The sequence below is a fragment of the Aquila chrysaetos genome, chromosome 20 (genome assembly GCF_900496995.4).
Source record: "Aquila chrysaetos chrysaetos chromosome 20, bAquChr1.4, whole genome shotgun sequence".
NCBI lineage: Eukaryota > Metazoa > Chordata > Aves > Accipitriformes > Accipitridae > Aquila > Aquila chrysaetos.
The window spans coordinates 14,670,362-14,688,156 of NC_044023.1; the positions used below are offsets into that span (position 1 = coordinate 14,670,362).

Here is a 17,795-nt window from a genome sequence, read left to right on the forward strand (position 1 = left end):
TGACACCTTCATAAAGCAATAAAGTAGAAACAAAACATTTTGTCGATTCTCCTAAGCATTTTTCATAGAATTATTTAATCTTATTTCAAGATCAGCTTTACTTACAGTGTCATCAAGGAACTGAAAAAAAGATCACGCATTAGCCACCAAATATCATTATTTACTGTACTAATAAGCACAAAAGAAGCCACTTTCTGCCACTGCCTTCTTCCTTTTTTACTGATGTGACATTTGGTTGCTGCTAACAGCTGCCATTTCACAAAATTAGATGACCCGTCTTGGTTTAACATCAATTTCTTTAATTTGCTGACTACCTTGGGATGTTGTTAGCTCCAATTATAAAAGCTGATTTGCATGAAAATCTCTCTTTATGAACAAATTAATTGACTGCAATTAATTACCTACATCTACACATAACAGTGTGTTGATGGCATAATGAAATAATATGTGTAATTAAAAGTGGATGATACTAAAAATAATCTGGGCTTTTGATTATCAAATAAACAAAAAGTTTAGCAGATAAAAAGAACATTTTCCAATTAAAATGTATTTCAACATACCAAAGCTTCCATTTTCAAGAAGGCCAACTTCTGAAATTTGAAAAGCATGTCTGGAAGAACACATGGTATGTTCATAAAATGGGGGTAAAAATCAAGATTAAACCTTAAACTGAAGGCATTTCATTTTCCTGCAGGTCAGGGATGTTACCATTAATTATTTTACTATATATACCTAAGGGCTATACATACTTGTAGTCCGGATGGTAAAACCTGAGTCTTGTTTTAAATGAACATTCATTTTTCTGTTTAGATACATCATTCACACTATTGTACTCATTTAAGTCTTACAGTCCCTCATATTTTGACAATCCAGCCAAGAAGTATTGATTTTTGAATACAGTCACTGAGAAACTGAATTCCAGAGTTTCCTCAGCTATTTCAAAAGCAAACTTACAGTCACACTTCACAACAGAACTTTGGCTTGACTACTTGCAGGGCAATAACACTCTAAAAATACTATTTTCCCTTTGATATTACAAAAATGGTACTTGCATGTAAAAAAAAGGTGAATGTAATTTAAATAAGTAAATTTATGAAGGGTCTTACTCTAAGCAAAAATTTAAACCCCCTCCTATTCATTTCAGCTGCTGTAGGACAAAGACTGCCTTTACTAATGAGGTATATCAAGAGAGAGCAAAAGTTAACAACTTGAAAAAGCATTAGCATGGTAGCTTAGTGCAGATAAAATCTTTATGAGTTGTTTTTTTCATATTCTGGTAAAAGCAGAAGAAAAGTAGCTTAAAAAGTATTTTCTTAAACCTTTCATATTCTCAAAGTTGTTCTCATAGAAATACGTCTTTCAAACTTTATTTTTCTTTAGAGTTTCATGCGATGCTACACCTTAAATACTATTGTTGGCTGTAACAGTCTTGTCTTTTATAGTATTAAACTTCACCAGTAGTTACCATTCCCTTTAATTTATCTTATTCCTTTGGTCAATACTTTGCACATGCATTTCCAGACCATTTTAACAGAAATGGTGGAAATGATTATTCACTGAATTCAAACACTAAAGATGAGAATCCTCAAGTCTGAGAACGTACTAAAACCAGTGGAATAAAAATGTATCTTCCTTACCTACAGCACCACTTCTAACATTGCCTACATGATAAAGATGTATTGGAAATGGATTCTTTATCTAATTTGCTTGTTCAGACCCACTTCTAAGCTACTTCAGACCTACTTCCTTCTCAAAAGATGTTCTACTACCCTTTTTTAGTATGATGAATCAATGACTCATAAAAGGTGGTACAGAGTAAGGGGAAAATGAAAAACTTTAGTAAGACATTGCAATTATTATATGAGCCAAATTAAAGGCTTCGTCTTTTGTCTCATACAGAAGCCAACAACAGTATAACAAAAGAGTAGAGTAAAGAGGGTGCCTGTATAGATTTCACCTGTGTAAAAAATGGTGTTTTTCTACATTGATTTATTTCCTCATTGGAAATGTAGCTGATGTCTTCAAAACTCAACTACTGATTTAGAAAACCTGATTTTGTCAACCACAAAAACCCCTGTCAATAGCTGAAAATTTTATTCTATTCTTTACATAGTCACCTTAAGACCACTACTGTTTACGAATAATTTTACAACTACAGAGTTCCACTAATGAACACAATCTATGTCTCTTATTCTATTGCTGTTATTTAATGACGATCTTTCTCATTACAAAATTGTTTTAGAGATACTCATTGTTTTGAATCAAAACATTAAAGACTGTAAAGACATTTACCTTAGTGACTTTTTGCTATTGACTTTACTGCAGGTAAGAAGCAACACACAGTTTTAAAGCAAAATAGCAGCTTTAGTAAAAAGCAGTCAATTGTCTGACCCAAGTCTATTTAAGCAATTTCACATTCAAATCTTGGCATTTGCTTCTACAGTTCAGTTTCTACTGATTCTTGGCTTACAAATCTTATGCAGACAGACATACCAATTTAAATAGAAAAACACAGGAAGTGCTATTCTACAACAGGCCAATAACCTGTCTAACATCCAGCTTCAAAGAATGGCCAAAACCAAATGCTTCAGAAATGGCACAATGTAATTTCAGTAGGGATTTATGAAATAATCTGCCTTCAACACAGTTCTTAGAGTAAGGCTAGAAAAACCTAGAAGTAGAAGATTAAACTTTCCCTTCACATTTTTATGGATGCTAAATACGACATGGACATTACTTTTACCCATATAAACGGCCAACTGATTTTGGAATCATACAAATTTCTTTACTTCACCAGCTTATTATAGCAGTGGATTCCATATTTTAATCATATTCTGTGTAACATGGTATTTTCTTTTATAAGGTTTTAATTTTCAACTGCATCATCACATCAAATGATGTATTGTTTTTGTGCCATGAGATAGGAAAAGCAGCTTTTACTGAACTTTCTTTGTATCACTAGTTACTTTATAAACTCCCTTAAGCCAATTATTAATGATTTCAGCATATCTTCACGAGAGTTTTTCATTCACGCTGCTTCCCTCTGAATCACTTCTCTGTCTGTAAAATCTTTTCTGAGATGGTTTAACTGATAATGTATAAAGTATTTTAAATAAATCAATTTTGCATTATTATCTGAAGGTTTGATACCTTTTCTGTTTCATGTGGATTTGAACTTCCTGCTACCCAGTACCTTATTTTTTTAAAAAATGTAGCTACATATGAATCTGAGAATTCCACTGAGCTGAATCTATGGTGATGATAACCTTCCTTCCCTGAGTCATTTAATTTTGACACTTTAAAGCTTAACTGTAGTTAACATTTCTCCCCAATGTACAATCCTTTGCTTTTATCAAAGCTAGATCTTACATGTTACATGTTACATCTTACATGTTACACATTTACCTAGGACAGCAGTCCCTAGCTCATAGTTTTTCACCACAGTGGCCACAAGAAATAAAACCAGTAAACTGGAACTTTCTTTAGCAAAATACATTTCCTGCACGTTACCTGCTCTGCAGTGTTTTTCCTGAAAAAGTACATACGGGATTGCCCACCTTACAAGTTTAAAACTCTCTGAAGTCCCACTTTTTACTGACCTAGTATCTGTATCACATGAAAATTTTGCTCCCATATTATTCATTTCTCTTTTGAGATTATTCATAACTCTAATAAACAATACAGAACCTAGAACAGAAAACTTCTGAGGCCTCCTGCTGTTAGCCTTCAGTTATAACAAAAATTTAAAATTTGATCCTCTGTTTGCTTTCTGTGTCTTAGTTTTTATCCAAGTCAATAGTTTGTATCTTGGCACATGACTGCCTAGCTTCTTTAATACATCTCTTCTATACAATGCTGTCAAAGTCTAAATTATATGTTTTATTATCTTCTAGCTTACAGAAACATTCAGATAAGTCCAAGACACCAGTAAGACAAGACTTCCTTTCTCAAAGTATAAGCTGAGGAGACTATGCGTGGTCATATTGTTAGAACAGTTTCATTAATGTAAACATACTTTAAAAAGAAGTATAACAGCTGAACAGCCACACTTCAATATACATTCAGAAGGCATACCTTAAATATTGTTATTATAAATTCCACGTTTGAATTAGAATTGTTTAGGCTGCACATAGATCTCTGAAACCATGGAACAGATGTATCTATGTGCTCATGATATTACAGCTGTACAAGAGTTGTCATGTTTTATTTTAAGACACTGGAACTCTTAACATGCACTTTTAGAAAAAAAAAAAAATCCATTTTTTGTATGCATACTGTATAGATCCTATCCATAGTATTTTAATACAATAGAATACCTGTTTCTTGCACTGTTACTGGGTATCTCCTGCATTTTATTTCTGGCTTGTGAATTTTAGTGAGGTTCAGCAATTGTGTAACCTGTGGCACATCTGTATTTAGCTGGCAGGATCGAGGAATAACATCTGTGGGCTCATACGGCATAAATGGAACAACACACATATCTAGAATCAAAAAAAACATGGGCTTGACTTCACTCAGATGATACAATGGAAATTAAATTCGACTTACATTATTTGTTAGATTACATAACAATTTAATAGATTACGGTAATTTGAAAAATTTGTTGCAATTGTTCACTTTTAAGACAATAAGCATGTAAATTTTAAAATAATATTGTGTATTTTTTTAGGCAAAAAAATTTGAATACATTTAAACTAAGAAATATGCACCAATGGCTGGAATAGCCATAGTAAATCAACAACTTTTGCTTGTTTACTTGCCAAATCAAACAGAATCACAAAATAAATTTTGTTAATTTTTATTACAACTCAGCTTTAATTCTAATACTGATATACTGATTTTCAGACAAGATGAACATCTGAAAATGGTATTGATATCAGTGGGACTGAAGTAGCTAATAGAGAAGTTCCATACATGCAAATAAAGAATTTTACAAGCTTTAATTCCAATTCCAAACTTTGGACACCATTAGACTTTCATGATAAACTAAAAAGCTGTCAACCTATCTATTCTTGTGACACCAGGCACTAGCAGAATGTGATCTGATTGTCTCTGCTTTCCCTTTGATAACAAATACGGACTGAGTTTATGAAAGTTATTCTCTATGAAGAAAGGCATCCACAGTCAGAACCATTCCTGATGTTCTGACGCAAATTCATTCCAAATTTTCTAAGACTTGAATATAGAAAGCTAATGAATATTAGCTTCTTTTACAAGGATAACAAGAGGAAAACATAACCCCAAAGCCAAACACAAATAATGGCTCAATTACTGACATCCTAATAGAAAAATTCAAGTGTCCCATGTTATATTTTAGAGGTGGACATATTTTTTCAACCATTTTTTTCACCAAGCTGGTACATTACTTACTGCTGTAAAACAATACTTAGTGATAAAAAACCCATACATAACCTCAGGATTACTATGGAAACCAGAAGCTAGGTATGTATCAAGCTTGTATGTCTCAATAACATGGAGCAGAGAAGACAAATTCTTTCCTCTTCTATCTCAATGATCTCCCACAGAAATAATTTCTTAGTATATGTGGTTTCTCGTTTCCACTTGTTATTATTTTAAGAATGCAAAACATACTGTATACAAGCTACTAAGAAAGAATAACACACACATTGCATCTTGAAATCACTACTTCCACCACCAAGGAGGTTTAAACAAAGAACTGGAACCTCATGACAAGTTGCAATGTCACTGCATTCAGTGGAGCTCAACTAACTGGTCCAATCATCCAAGAGGAAAAAAGCTTTATCAAATCATGATTGTTAAGTGAAAGTTAATTAATAATAACAAAAAACTACTATTGTTTTTCTGTAATTGGCTATGAAGTATAGAGTTATTTTAACACAGCCAAACCTTGAGCTGTAACGTAATTTTAAGACTTGCCTAGATAAGGAAATTCATAAGCATACAGAAAATACTAATGCCCACCAGCTGTGTAATAATCATAGAACTGATAATCCAGTAATTAAAAGTGCAATATTTTACCATGCATACAGTTTATTAAAGCTGTCTACTCATTATGTTAACTACATTTTGGAACTCATTTAGAACATTTACGCACATTTCAAAAACTGTTTAGAATGGAAGAGAGAAAACAATGCACTAACGGAATTAAATTAAAGCCAGTGAGGCCACTAACTGCAGTTTCTGCTGAGAATTTACCAGATTATCTCTGTAGTCATTTTTTGAATTAATTTTTTTTCCCAACCTCACCAACAAAAAAAAGGAGTAATCACAACAATCACATACTCTCCCTTATTGGTTTAGGCTTTCCAAATAGCATTTTGTTACACTTACAATATTGTTAACTATCCCTCCTTTAGAAACCAGAACCCCTTTTCAGGTGTGTTCTTTAAAAGCTACAAAATGAAAACTGAATGGAACTGAAGTTGAACTATACCTAGGGTTCCTTTAAAATAAGAAAGTGCCAGCTGTGCTTTTCAATTCCTCCCGTATTACTGCAAATATCAGCAAGCAATGAAGTTCTCTCCCTTGGAAAATAATGATTCAGGATTATGATGCTAGTTTGGAGACTAGTAAACCTTTGACCAATATCCTGCTTTATTACAAATATAATCTCTTATTTTTCAGCTCACCACCAATATTACTTTCCCAATGAACAAGGACACATTAGGATAAATGGACTAAAGATCACAGAGAGGCGTTTATGATAGTTTCATAGCTCTGTTTCATATAATACTGCTTTGTTACAGTTTTGTCTTGGATTATTTAAAGAAGAAATCCTTCATCAGCTGCTAATGTCCGAAATTAAGAAAACAAACAGCAAATGCTACTAAGTTTAAGTATTTCTTTTTCCTTTCAGACACTCTCTTCTTGGCCAAAACCTGATTTCTATCAGCATAAGATATCCTCACTAAAATGAGCTCTCTACTTGATAAATCCTGCCAGAATTTCTTCAATAAAATACTTCTAAGGAAGTCAATGTTTAAAACAGAGGAGTACACATATATTTGTCACCTGAAGTCCACCACTAGGAGATTTAATATGCTGTACTACCACTTTAATTTTCATGAAATCATGTAATCTTTCAAATTGCCAATCTGATGATTAAGACGCTTTTGATTTCATAATATGAACAGTTATGATTAAGACTACATAGTAATTGTAACACACCATCTTCCTCAGCTGTATCTTGAGGCTTGGATTTTAAAGTGAAGATCTTTCTCAGTTTACAGTTAGCTGAAATAATAATTCCATCCAAAGATTGGAAGACAGCTCCTCTGAATATTTCACTGGTGAATGCTACCAAGTCAATACACATATTGCACCACTAGAAAAGAGAAACAATACTCTTTAATAAAACCCAAACGCTAATCATTGCAGAAGACTATTAGTGTATATTTCTCTATAAATGAAGTTTCTGTGGAGTGTTACTATTCTCACAGGCTGTGATTCACAATGCATAACATTTTGATATTAAAAAAAAGATATTGCTGTATTTCCACTTACAACAATTATTTATACAAACAAATCAGTACATATGACCTAGTGACTGCCAGCTCAAGTGAGCTTTGTTACCTAGCATATCCACAATGTATTTTGCAGCTAACTTGTGAGAAAGTATATTTGTTGAAGGTTTTCTGGGAAAAAAAATTGTTATTCAACATTACTTCATAAGGTAAAGTCATTGCAGCTTAAGTGCTCCAAAGGCTATAGCTGGAGATACTTTGATGATTTCTTTCTGAGATTCATAAAAAAAAGGACCTCTCCAAATCTTGCACCCCTTCCACACTGAAATCTATCAGGCAAATTTCTAGTATGGACAAGATCCCAGTGTATCATAACATCTTAGAACTACTTCTTATTTATAATAAATGTTATCCATTCCTGATAAGACATTTCCAAAAGACAAGTGAGATCATGACAACTGCCTAGGTTGCTAAAGATCCTACTTAAATACATGTTTTAATTCTGATTAGATGATTATTCCATTTGTTTCAGGAAACACTGTTAGAACACTAACATCAATGTGCTACACTCTCCTGCACTATTTCAGTAGCTCTTTAAATTCTCTCAGTTTCAAGTTTTTTCCACTTTTTATAATACAGAAATGAGCAGTTACAGGTATCTATTTTGCACATGAACCATATTACGATTCCATTATTCTCCTAGAAAAAAAGAAGTTTCAAATGAAACAAGTAATACCCCAAGCAGCACAACTAACAAAATATGTTTTGTTTTGGCTTTATGTCTTCCATTTAGAGTCTCTGATGTTTAAAAACACATACACTTGGAATTCTGGTGTTCCTAACAATTCTTCTCCTCATCAATTCTGATATCTAGTGAGGGATGAGCTGATGCTAACACATCTTCTATAACCGGGAAATAAACAGAGATGGCCTTGACAAGAAATGCAACCATTTTCATGAAGTTTGCAGAACTGTAATATATTTGATGTGATTACTTACATGTAAAATACAGTTGACCAATGGGCTGAAGTTTTATTAGGGAGAAGAATACTAAGACATAATGATTGTACATGCCTCATTTCCTTATACAGTCAAGGTAAAAGTATTGGTTTCTAAATCTAAATAGTAAACATTTTTTGAGAAAAAAAATTATGTGCATACATTACTATTCAGCTTCTAAGCCTGAAATTTTGGAATGAAAGGAATACTTGTTTTGAAGACACCAAGCAATGGAATGGGAAAATGCGGTATTTAATTATAACTGATATTTCAATTGCTGAGGTTGAAAAATAGGCTCATTTGTAAGAATTCAATACAGGAAGCTAGCGTATGAAAATGTAAACTATGTTCTACTGATGGAACAAAGAACATATTATATGCTTGTTCACAAGCAATCATACTGATAATAGTGATCAGCTTGTGTATACAATAAGTTAAACTATCAGGGCCATGTAAAAGATCTAGCTAATCACTGAAAGCAGCATACTCCCTCCTTTAAGTAAAAGCAACAATAAAAAGGCAGATAACCATTTAAAAGAATGGTTACCTGAATACAGACATGTATTCAGATATACTAAAAAATACAGACCTACTCTTAAAGGTTGGTCAAGCGTTAAGGTTATTAAAATATTTTGTCATTATAACTGATCAGAGCATTTAGACAGATCTCTGATTAATGTTTTATTATTGAAATTAAAATACATAACTGAAGTTCTATTCTGATTCAATTTGGTGTATATTAATGCATACTCTAATCCCGAAACATTTGTGCTAGCCTGACACCAAGATGAACTAACTGAAATTATACTGAAGAAAATTTCATTTCAGTGGGTCTTGAATTAACAGCAACTTCAGGGGTATGATCTGATGCATATTAATTTGAAAAAAATCCAACCAAAAAGCAGAAAACTCCTGAAATCTAAAATTATCACAGCTGCCTTCACCTAAACTATCTTAAAAGAAGTCATAACTTCAGGAGTTTTTGTAAAATATTCTCTCTCATAACTAGCCTTAAATCCACAGCTGCTTAGTATACCAAGTGTTATCTAGTTCTCTTAGTGCTTACTTATACTTTAAAATATTTGAAATCTAACTATTCTCATCTCCAAATGATTTTCTAAAGCAATATTTGAGACTTGAATCTTTACAAGGTTAGATGGTAACTATCAGGTTTTGTATCCTGACAGCTGTTACCATGTGTTGTCGCTGGGTGTGGGAGAGGGGAACAGGGAGATGATGGCTATTGCTTTATTTTCATCAGTTTGACATATACTTTGCTTCATATATGCTAGAATCTGAAGCACTTGAAAGTAGCCATCAGCTACAGTCTACCTGCAGCTCCAGTGAATGTAATAAAAGGACACTACAGGAGAAGGTACACACAAACAGGAACACTATAATGAAGAAGTATCAGGGACACAGAGAACTTTAGAGGCTGAATACATAGCAGAAGTGAGAGATAAACACATCACAAACAGCATTAATCTTGGAAAATGGGAATGACCTCCTAATGTTAGAAGAAGGGTAGAAGAGCAGTAGTCTTAAGTGGTTCTGACACCATCCAGTAGAGGGGACATACACATATCTTGAATTAGCAGGAACTGAATTCTAAACCAAATAGTAATTTCAACAGGTCTATAAACTTACATAAAACGTTTCTGATAAAAAAGCATGCTCAACCACAGTTCAAGGAATATTCCCAAGGTACCTACTATTTTGCGCTTGATTGTAAACAGAGGAATTTTTGCATGCAGAGGGGTTATAGACAACTCCTTGTGGACCGTTGATAAATACAATCTTCTCTTAATATTTCCTAAATCAGTTATCCTATAAAAGAAAAAGCAGGAGAGAATGGAACAGATCTTTGTCAATTCAATAATCCAGTGTCTTTGGGCAATCACAAAAAAACTATTCATATGCAGAACCTTTATGTCAGTGATAGCAAATATGGAATTTAAGAATTACTTCTTTCACAAGATGAGTAATGAGATTTCTTTCTCAAATTCAAACTTGGTGGCTATATTCCTGCATATATAAAATCACTTTACATGCTAATTTTATTTCAACAGTCTACGCTAGACTGTTCTAGCTAGATTTCCATAGCCCTTCAGACTATGAAAGAATTCAATTTGTATGAACCAAGAACCCAGTAGCCTTTAATAATCATACTTGTTTCTGCCCCTTAAGCTTGTGTTATCTTGGGACACACTGTCACCTGCTAACTAGAAAAACATTATTTGCTTTCTTTTCCTAAAAATACCTCTGCCATTTTATATAGACTCTTTGTCAGCTTAACGATAGACACAAGACATTGTCTGTCTGTTTTACTTCCTGAGCACACATCTTCAAATGTGAATTATAATACAGAAGTTTATTGCTCGCTATTCAGGTCATCTCACAATACCACCAAGGACACTGAATTTGAACATTTCTAATAGATTCAGACCACAGCCATGATCACAAAGATTAGGCTTCCTTTAAACTGATAAAGAGGCTCATTTTTACATTCTGTTTCCTTCAAGTCTTATGAGGACCTGTACTGGTTTTGGCTGGGATAGAGTTAAACTCCTTCAGAGTAGTTTGTGTAGTGCTATGTTTCAGATTTGTGATGAAAACAGCATTGATAACATAGGGGTGTTTCAGTTACTGCTGAGCAGTGCTTACCCAGAGCCAAGGCCTTTTCTGCTTCTCCCACCACCCCACCAGCGAGTAGGCTGGGGGGGCACAAGGAGTTGGGAGGGGACACAGCCGGGACAGCTGACCCCAACTGACCCGAGGGATATTCCAGACCATATGGGGTCATGCTCAGCATGTAAAGCTGGGGGAAGAAGAAGGAAGGGGGGGAAGTTCGGAGTGATGGCGTTTGTCTTCCCAAGTAACCGTTACATGTGATGGAACCCTGCTTTCCTGGAAATGGCTGAACACCTTGCCTGCTGAGGGGAAGTAGCAGATGCCTTTTTTAGCTTTTACTTTTCCTATTAAACTGTCTTTACCTCAACCCACAAGATTTTGCACTTTTACCCTTGTGATTCTCCCCCTCATCTCACTGTGGGGGGAAGTGAGAGAACAGCTGTGCATGGCTTAGCTGCCTACTGAAGTTAAACCACAACAGCAGCACAACCTTGATATTCCCCAGCAGTCCTACCTTATTATACTGGAGAACAGACATTACTTCAAAGGCTGCAAACTGGGGAAATAATGATTAATTTACCTATTATTTTTGAACAAGCCTATTTCTAACAGATGGGTATTTCTCTGTAATTCGCAGCCCCTCTGAGAAGATGACAAATAATTACAGTAAACAACTTTCTGTCACTACTTAGTGTTGTTAAAAATAATTACTCATAATCATTATATTTAAATGCTGGGTTTTACTTTAAAATTGTGAGACAGCCCTGTAGATTTATTTATTTTTTTTTTATTACTGAAAACACTTTTTCATTAGTAAGGACTATCTATAGCTTAACTAATGAAATGTTGTCACCCAAAATTTGCAGATAAACAGCCTGAAACTTTCTTAGGTTTCCTTAGGTCATCTTAGGAGAGCATTAACTCTGGAGCAAGTTACATACTTTAGCTATTTTTGGCAATTCGAGAGTTCCACCAAGGACAATACAAAATATACTGCAACATCAAAACATTCTACTAGTACAGACGATGAAAACACAGGAGTGCCTTCTTGTTTCCCCAGAGTCATTAAGACGATCATGCAAAGCAAACACAAAGTCCATCAGCCTTCCAGAACTTGTTGATTCTTTCCTCTCCCTTGCAAACAATCTGATCTTTAATCTATTCATCCTCATAACATGGGTGGGCAAATCAAAACAAAGTGAAAGAGTCTACTAGCTGTTTCATTTTGAAAGACTAGCAGTTCCTCTCATAAATCACATGCACTTCAAAAGCAGAAATTTCACTACTGTGCCAGAGGAAGAACATTACGTCCTTACCACTGCCATCATTTGACAGAGCAGATTTCAGTATCAGCTGCACATATATTTATGGATGGATGAATAATACCATCAAGTCCTTGAAAACTGAAGACCTCAAAGTGTCTTACAATGCTAGCACTCTGGGCTTGATCTTATTTTTGAAGAAATTTAAGCAAGATGTGAAATAATTCACCTAAGATCATAAGCAAGTTGGCTGCATAGCTAAGCCTGTGCCCCAGATCAAGGCTTAGTTCCATCCATCACTTTGCTTCTCATATACTCTTTGATGAAAAACCTGTGGATGTAGTTTTCAGAAACTCTCCACTCTGTTCTAAATCTTGATGTTCAGAAGTGCTAAGAAATTGAGGCACCAAAGAACTTCAAAGAATTGTAGTGGTGGTTTGAAAGTCCCCTAGATCTCGTGGTTATGTGAAGAGCTGAGCAACTGTGCTGAGTAACCAGGTAGTTACAGTAACCTGAGTGCTGAAACACAAATAAAAATACTATCCGTGTTGAAACCAAACTGCGTAATTCTCAATGGCGAATGTTGCTTTAAATGATGCTACAACAATGCAGTAGGACGCTAGACTTAAGTCATGCATATCTCCAAACAACTGGCAATAAAAACTTAAGTTCACTTTATAATATTAGTTCAATATGTTTAAATTTTATTTTTTATTTTTATATGAATAGTTTTATCTTTCTCCCTCCTAAAAAATATTAGGTACCTTAGCAATAAAAAGGCCATTAGTAAATGTACAGCTCAGTTACATTCCAAAGTACAATACTAAACACATTAATTTAGATAAAGATACACACATTTATATCAGACTATCATATAAGTCTAAAATAAAATGTTTTTTGTGATGGTATGCATGCTGTAAAGAAGCAGCAAACCTTAAGATATATAGTTATAATCACACCTAAAGAAGTTTAAAATTTATTTCAGTAAATGAATTTAAAACAAAAATATTTATATTCTGCAGGCAAGAGTAGGTTAAACATTTGAAGAACAGGCAAAATTGGAGAAAGAAGATGGTCTTAAAATTCTCTAAAGTAATTTATTTCCTGGGAGAAGAAAGATAATTATTTGAGTTGGTGTAACTTTCAGACTTTTCAGTTACATTACTTCTTGGTAAATAAAAATAAAAACAAGGTTCTGATGAAACTCTTTTCTGAAATAATTCAGACAACGAGAGTTAGAACATTAGAACTCACTTGTAAAATGACTCAAGAGTACTCGCAGTGAAACTCAACCTTTTTTTTCCGTTATCAAAACCCATGACCTATGTTGAACCTACAAAGGCAAGAAACATCTGCAGCACACATCTTGATTTTCAAAGATGCATTAAAAAAAAAATCTATATAGGAGTTAATGTGTTTTTATTATGTCTGCGCTTGAGTATTTATATCTAAGGGTCAGACATGTGATAGAAAAGTAATGAGACCATGTTGAGAAAAATGAGGTAGTCAACAGGAAAAATCAACCTCATTTATAATAATATTCCTGTGATCAGCAGGTGCATAACTCTCCCAGCTATGGTCATTAACTGCATTCATTTCACACTTAACATCTACATTTGAAAACCATTTGAAAGTAAAATTACCTTCCAATTCAATTTTCAATTTTATTTTATACCTTCAACTTTGATTGACTATTCTCCTCACAATGGTAACGATAGTGAGATTGCAAGTAAATGGCAGCAACTACCCAAGAGTACAGATAAACTCATCTTCTCAGATTACCTATTCACTTTGCTCCTGTATGTATAATAATTTATAACCATTTGTTAATGTTCAATTCAAGGCTTAAAATGAACTTAGAAAAAATGATGCTGGACTGTTAAAGGGATGCTTCATTTATCAGGCTCACTTGTTCTTAAAATGAAAGTGTTTTTCTCCTTGTAAATGACTTAAACTGGAAGTTTACCAAACATGAAAGCAGGTATTTCATTGATGTTGCTAAGCAAAGAGCAACTCCACACAATTTATTATTAATGGAAATATCTTTGTATCCTGGTCAAAATCCAGATAGAATCCTCTGCTAAAGCTTAACTATTAGTATGTTAGTTTATTAGTACTTAGCAATTGTAGTGCCATTTTCTCCACAAAAATTATGCGCTTCAGAAACATTAAATAGTATCATCATTATCTCCATTTTAAAGAGAGAAAAACAAAGGAATAGCAATGGTAAGCCGATTTGCCATGCTTACAGATTCTTAAGTTTCCTTATTCAGGAGCAGTCTTGTACTTCACATATGTTTTATTTTACATGCTACTTGTAAATTGGTCTTGTAGGAGATACTACGTTATTGAACTGGCTGCCTGATCATCTGAAATCCAGAGCACAATATTCAGCGCTCATAAAAACAGACTTAGTTATGTTGAAGATCAATCAAATCTCTACAAAATAAGCGATCAGAAAGATTGATATGTCACCTAGACCTAGAAAACAGGTTGTGAAGAACCAGCTTTATTTTTAGATACTGGAATTTCCTGTTGATAACGTTTTTCTGGACAGAATTAAGGAAAAAACCCACACCAAAGTCCCCTTAAACAGTATCCATAGAAAGGCAGTAATACAGGTGGCAGGTGCAAAAAGAGAATCATCAAATCTGGTTGCTACAAAAGAAAAACTTTCCAAATATGAGTAATTATGAAGAACTGGAGATTCCTGAGCTCTCCCTACAAGATATCAACATATTTGCAATCAATTCTCAAACTGAAAGAATGACCTGGTATTTTCACTGATCAAGGATAATTTGTTGTGAAAGTTTTATGACTCTTAGAACTTCACATGTTTCAAAAAAATAATTCTGGAAGTGGTAATTAATATTCATAACATATATTCTAGAAACTTCTATCAATATTTTAACACCCTCAGTTTTGAAATGAGCTCATCTTTCTTTTACTTTCAAGTATTTAGTAAATTCTATTTTAAGGCAGGGTGGTTTGCTCCTCTGAAGCATGGCTAACTCTGCCAAATGGTTTAGAAAACCCTAATTCTAGGAAACAGTTTTTAATTTGTTCAGTACAAAGCACTCTAATGAGTATTAATATGTGGAAAGTTTAGTGCCTACTTTTCAAGAATCTAAACAAATTACCCTTATAATGCAGTTATTTATGCCTGGAACTAATTCTGTTGGCTCTTTTCTTTAGTTTATTTGCTGTTATTCTTTGCACTTTGTTTTTCTTTCCACAAATTTATCTATTCTAGAAAGACAATCTGTCCTTTCATGTTTACAAAGACAAAGAAAAGGTTATGTTTGCACCTGCTGTATGTAACAGTTCTCTTAAGTACAGCCATATTTCTCACATTTAAACCATTTATTCCAATTGCTAAGAAGTCTGCCCTTTAAAAAGACAAAACTAAGTTTTTTTTCCTAACACTGGATCATGCATTTACTTTATTTGGCATATGAATATCCTGACTTACAAACCCTACCAACCAAATGTAAATAGGATTCAGTTTACTCCATGTTACCTAAACTGATCCAACCAAAATATACATAATTACTACTTTTCTTCTCTCTAAAGTCCTGGAAGACAGTAATTTATTCTGTAATATCACCAGGACATCATCTATCACCATGATAAGATTTACTCTATTAATTTAATAGCACATCATATGATAGGTTAAAATAGACTCACTACCTAGCAAGTTAAAACTTAAACAAAGCATCTCTTCCATCAGTTCCAACAGATCCAGGTTATATTTAAACAAAGATAAAGTGATACTGATTAAAATAATTACTTTCAGGGCATTTTGAAACTTATGCAGACATACTGCAACACAAAGATAATGATCTTGATCTTGGACTGAAGTGACTAGTGGAAAAAGGGGGAACTGTACAGAGTAGACACAGTGTTTCCAGCCTACTAAGCTAAAGGTATTGTGCTATACTAAATTAAGATTGCCTGTAACTGCACTTGCAAAAAAGCAATTACACTAGCTGTTCATTGGCAGAAACTACAAATTCAATACAAATCCTGTAACATCAGCCTCGGAGGATACAACAGCCTGATGAAGTAAATACTCCTTTTTGTGACAACTGTTGACTTCACTGTACAAATTGTATCTAATTTGAGCTTGGCAGACTGACGAGTATACGCTGGTCTGAGGGGGAAGCAATATGCTATTCCTGCAACAAGTCTGAGAAATGTATTTTTGTTCATCATTCTGTTTCTCTGGTCTTTACATAAATGGTAATGCTGAAAAACCTGTCCATTAGCAGGCCCAAAGTGATCTGCCAAAAGGAGATTGATGCACGGAAGGAGAAGAGGCCCCCCTTCCTCCACTCTCCTCTCCTTGCTGAAATGATCTCCACTTCCCCTACCATTCTTAATCACCTATTCAGCAGTCCTCCTCTGCTTTCATGCTTGTTCTGTCTTCTCACATTGACTCCTCCTGCCTTGGCTCCTGGTCTGCAGATAAAAACTGTTGCTGAATACTACCTGGAAGATTCTATCATATCACCAGAAGGATGCACACCGGAAAATACTGGTTTAAGGCATTAATTAGGACAATCAGATCTCATCCAGATTTAGGATGTTTTAAAATAACTCACAAGCTTCAAGACACACCACGGACAAATATTAATTCTAAATTTATTTTGAAAAAAAATTTTTTTTTTTTTTTTTTTTTTTAATAGCTGAGTCAAGAACCTGCATTCAGGACCACTGTAAATTACCTGGCTCAGAATCTGACTCAAACCATCTCCTCTAGTTTGAAATTAAATATGTTACTTGGATTATCATAATCTGTGACTATTCCTTCTTCTCAGACCTCAATTTACTTGTCACTAAATATTCAACAGAATGTAATAGTTTTACCTAAAATTAGAATTCTAGTTTATCTTTACAGTGAAAAAAAGCTGGTAACTGTTTTCTAAACACATTCTTCAATTTCCTGTCGGATGTAACAAAATTATCCTCATCAAGGTCTATGCCATTAGATTCCCACACTTTTCCTTTAAGAAACAGATTGATACAGTGTTCCAATAAGTTAAATTACTTTATCTCCATTTTTGCTCTGATCCCTTTTTGAAAGTAGTAAGAGAATGAAAACGTCTTGGGCTCAGAACAGCAAGTGAAACGGTTTTACCTACCAATTTCAAATGAAACAAAATATCGAAGTGTTAGGGGCAAGATTTAAGAAAGGATCATCAACTGTACTGAGCTCATGGTGAAAGCCGGCCAATAAAGAATTATAGAATCATTTAGGTTGGAAAAGACCTTCAAGATCGAGTCCAACCATCATCCATGCCCACTAAACTATGTTCTGAAGTACCTTGTCTACGTGCTTTTTGAATACCTCCAGGGATGGTGACTCAACCACTTCCCTAGGCAGCCTATTCCAATGTCTGACAACCCTCTCAGTAAAGAAGTTTTTCACAATATCTAATCTAAACCTGCCCTGGCG

General features: G+C 34.1%; 1 protein-coding gene across 9 annotated transcripts in view; it reads right to left on the reverse strand.

Annotated features, from left to right (window-relative positions):
- Positions 1–17,795, reverse strand: part of CFAP20DC (CFAP20 domain containing) — a 90,141-nt gene that overhangs the window by 50,294 nt on the left and 22,052 nt on the right. For all 9 annotated transcript variants that reach the window (XM_029996313.2, XM_029996312.2, XM_029996311.2 and 6 more), the window contains 3 exons: positions 10,157–10,271; positions 7,150–7,306; positions 4,317–4,481 (listed from right to left, as the gene is read on the reverse strand). In XM_029996313.2, the coding sequence (XP_029852173.1) occupies positions 4,317–4,481; positions 7,150–7,306; positions 10,157–10,271 (437 nt within the window). The remainder of the gene's footprint in view (positions 1–4,316; positions 4,482–7,149; positions 7,307–10,156; positions 10,272–17,795) is intronic.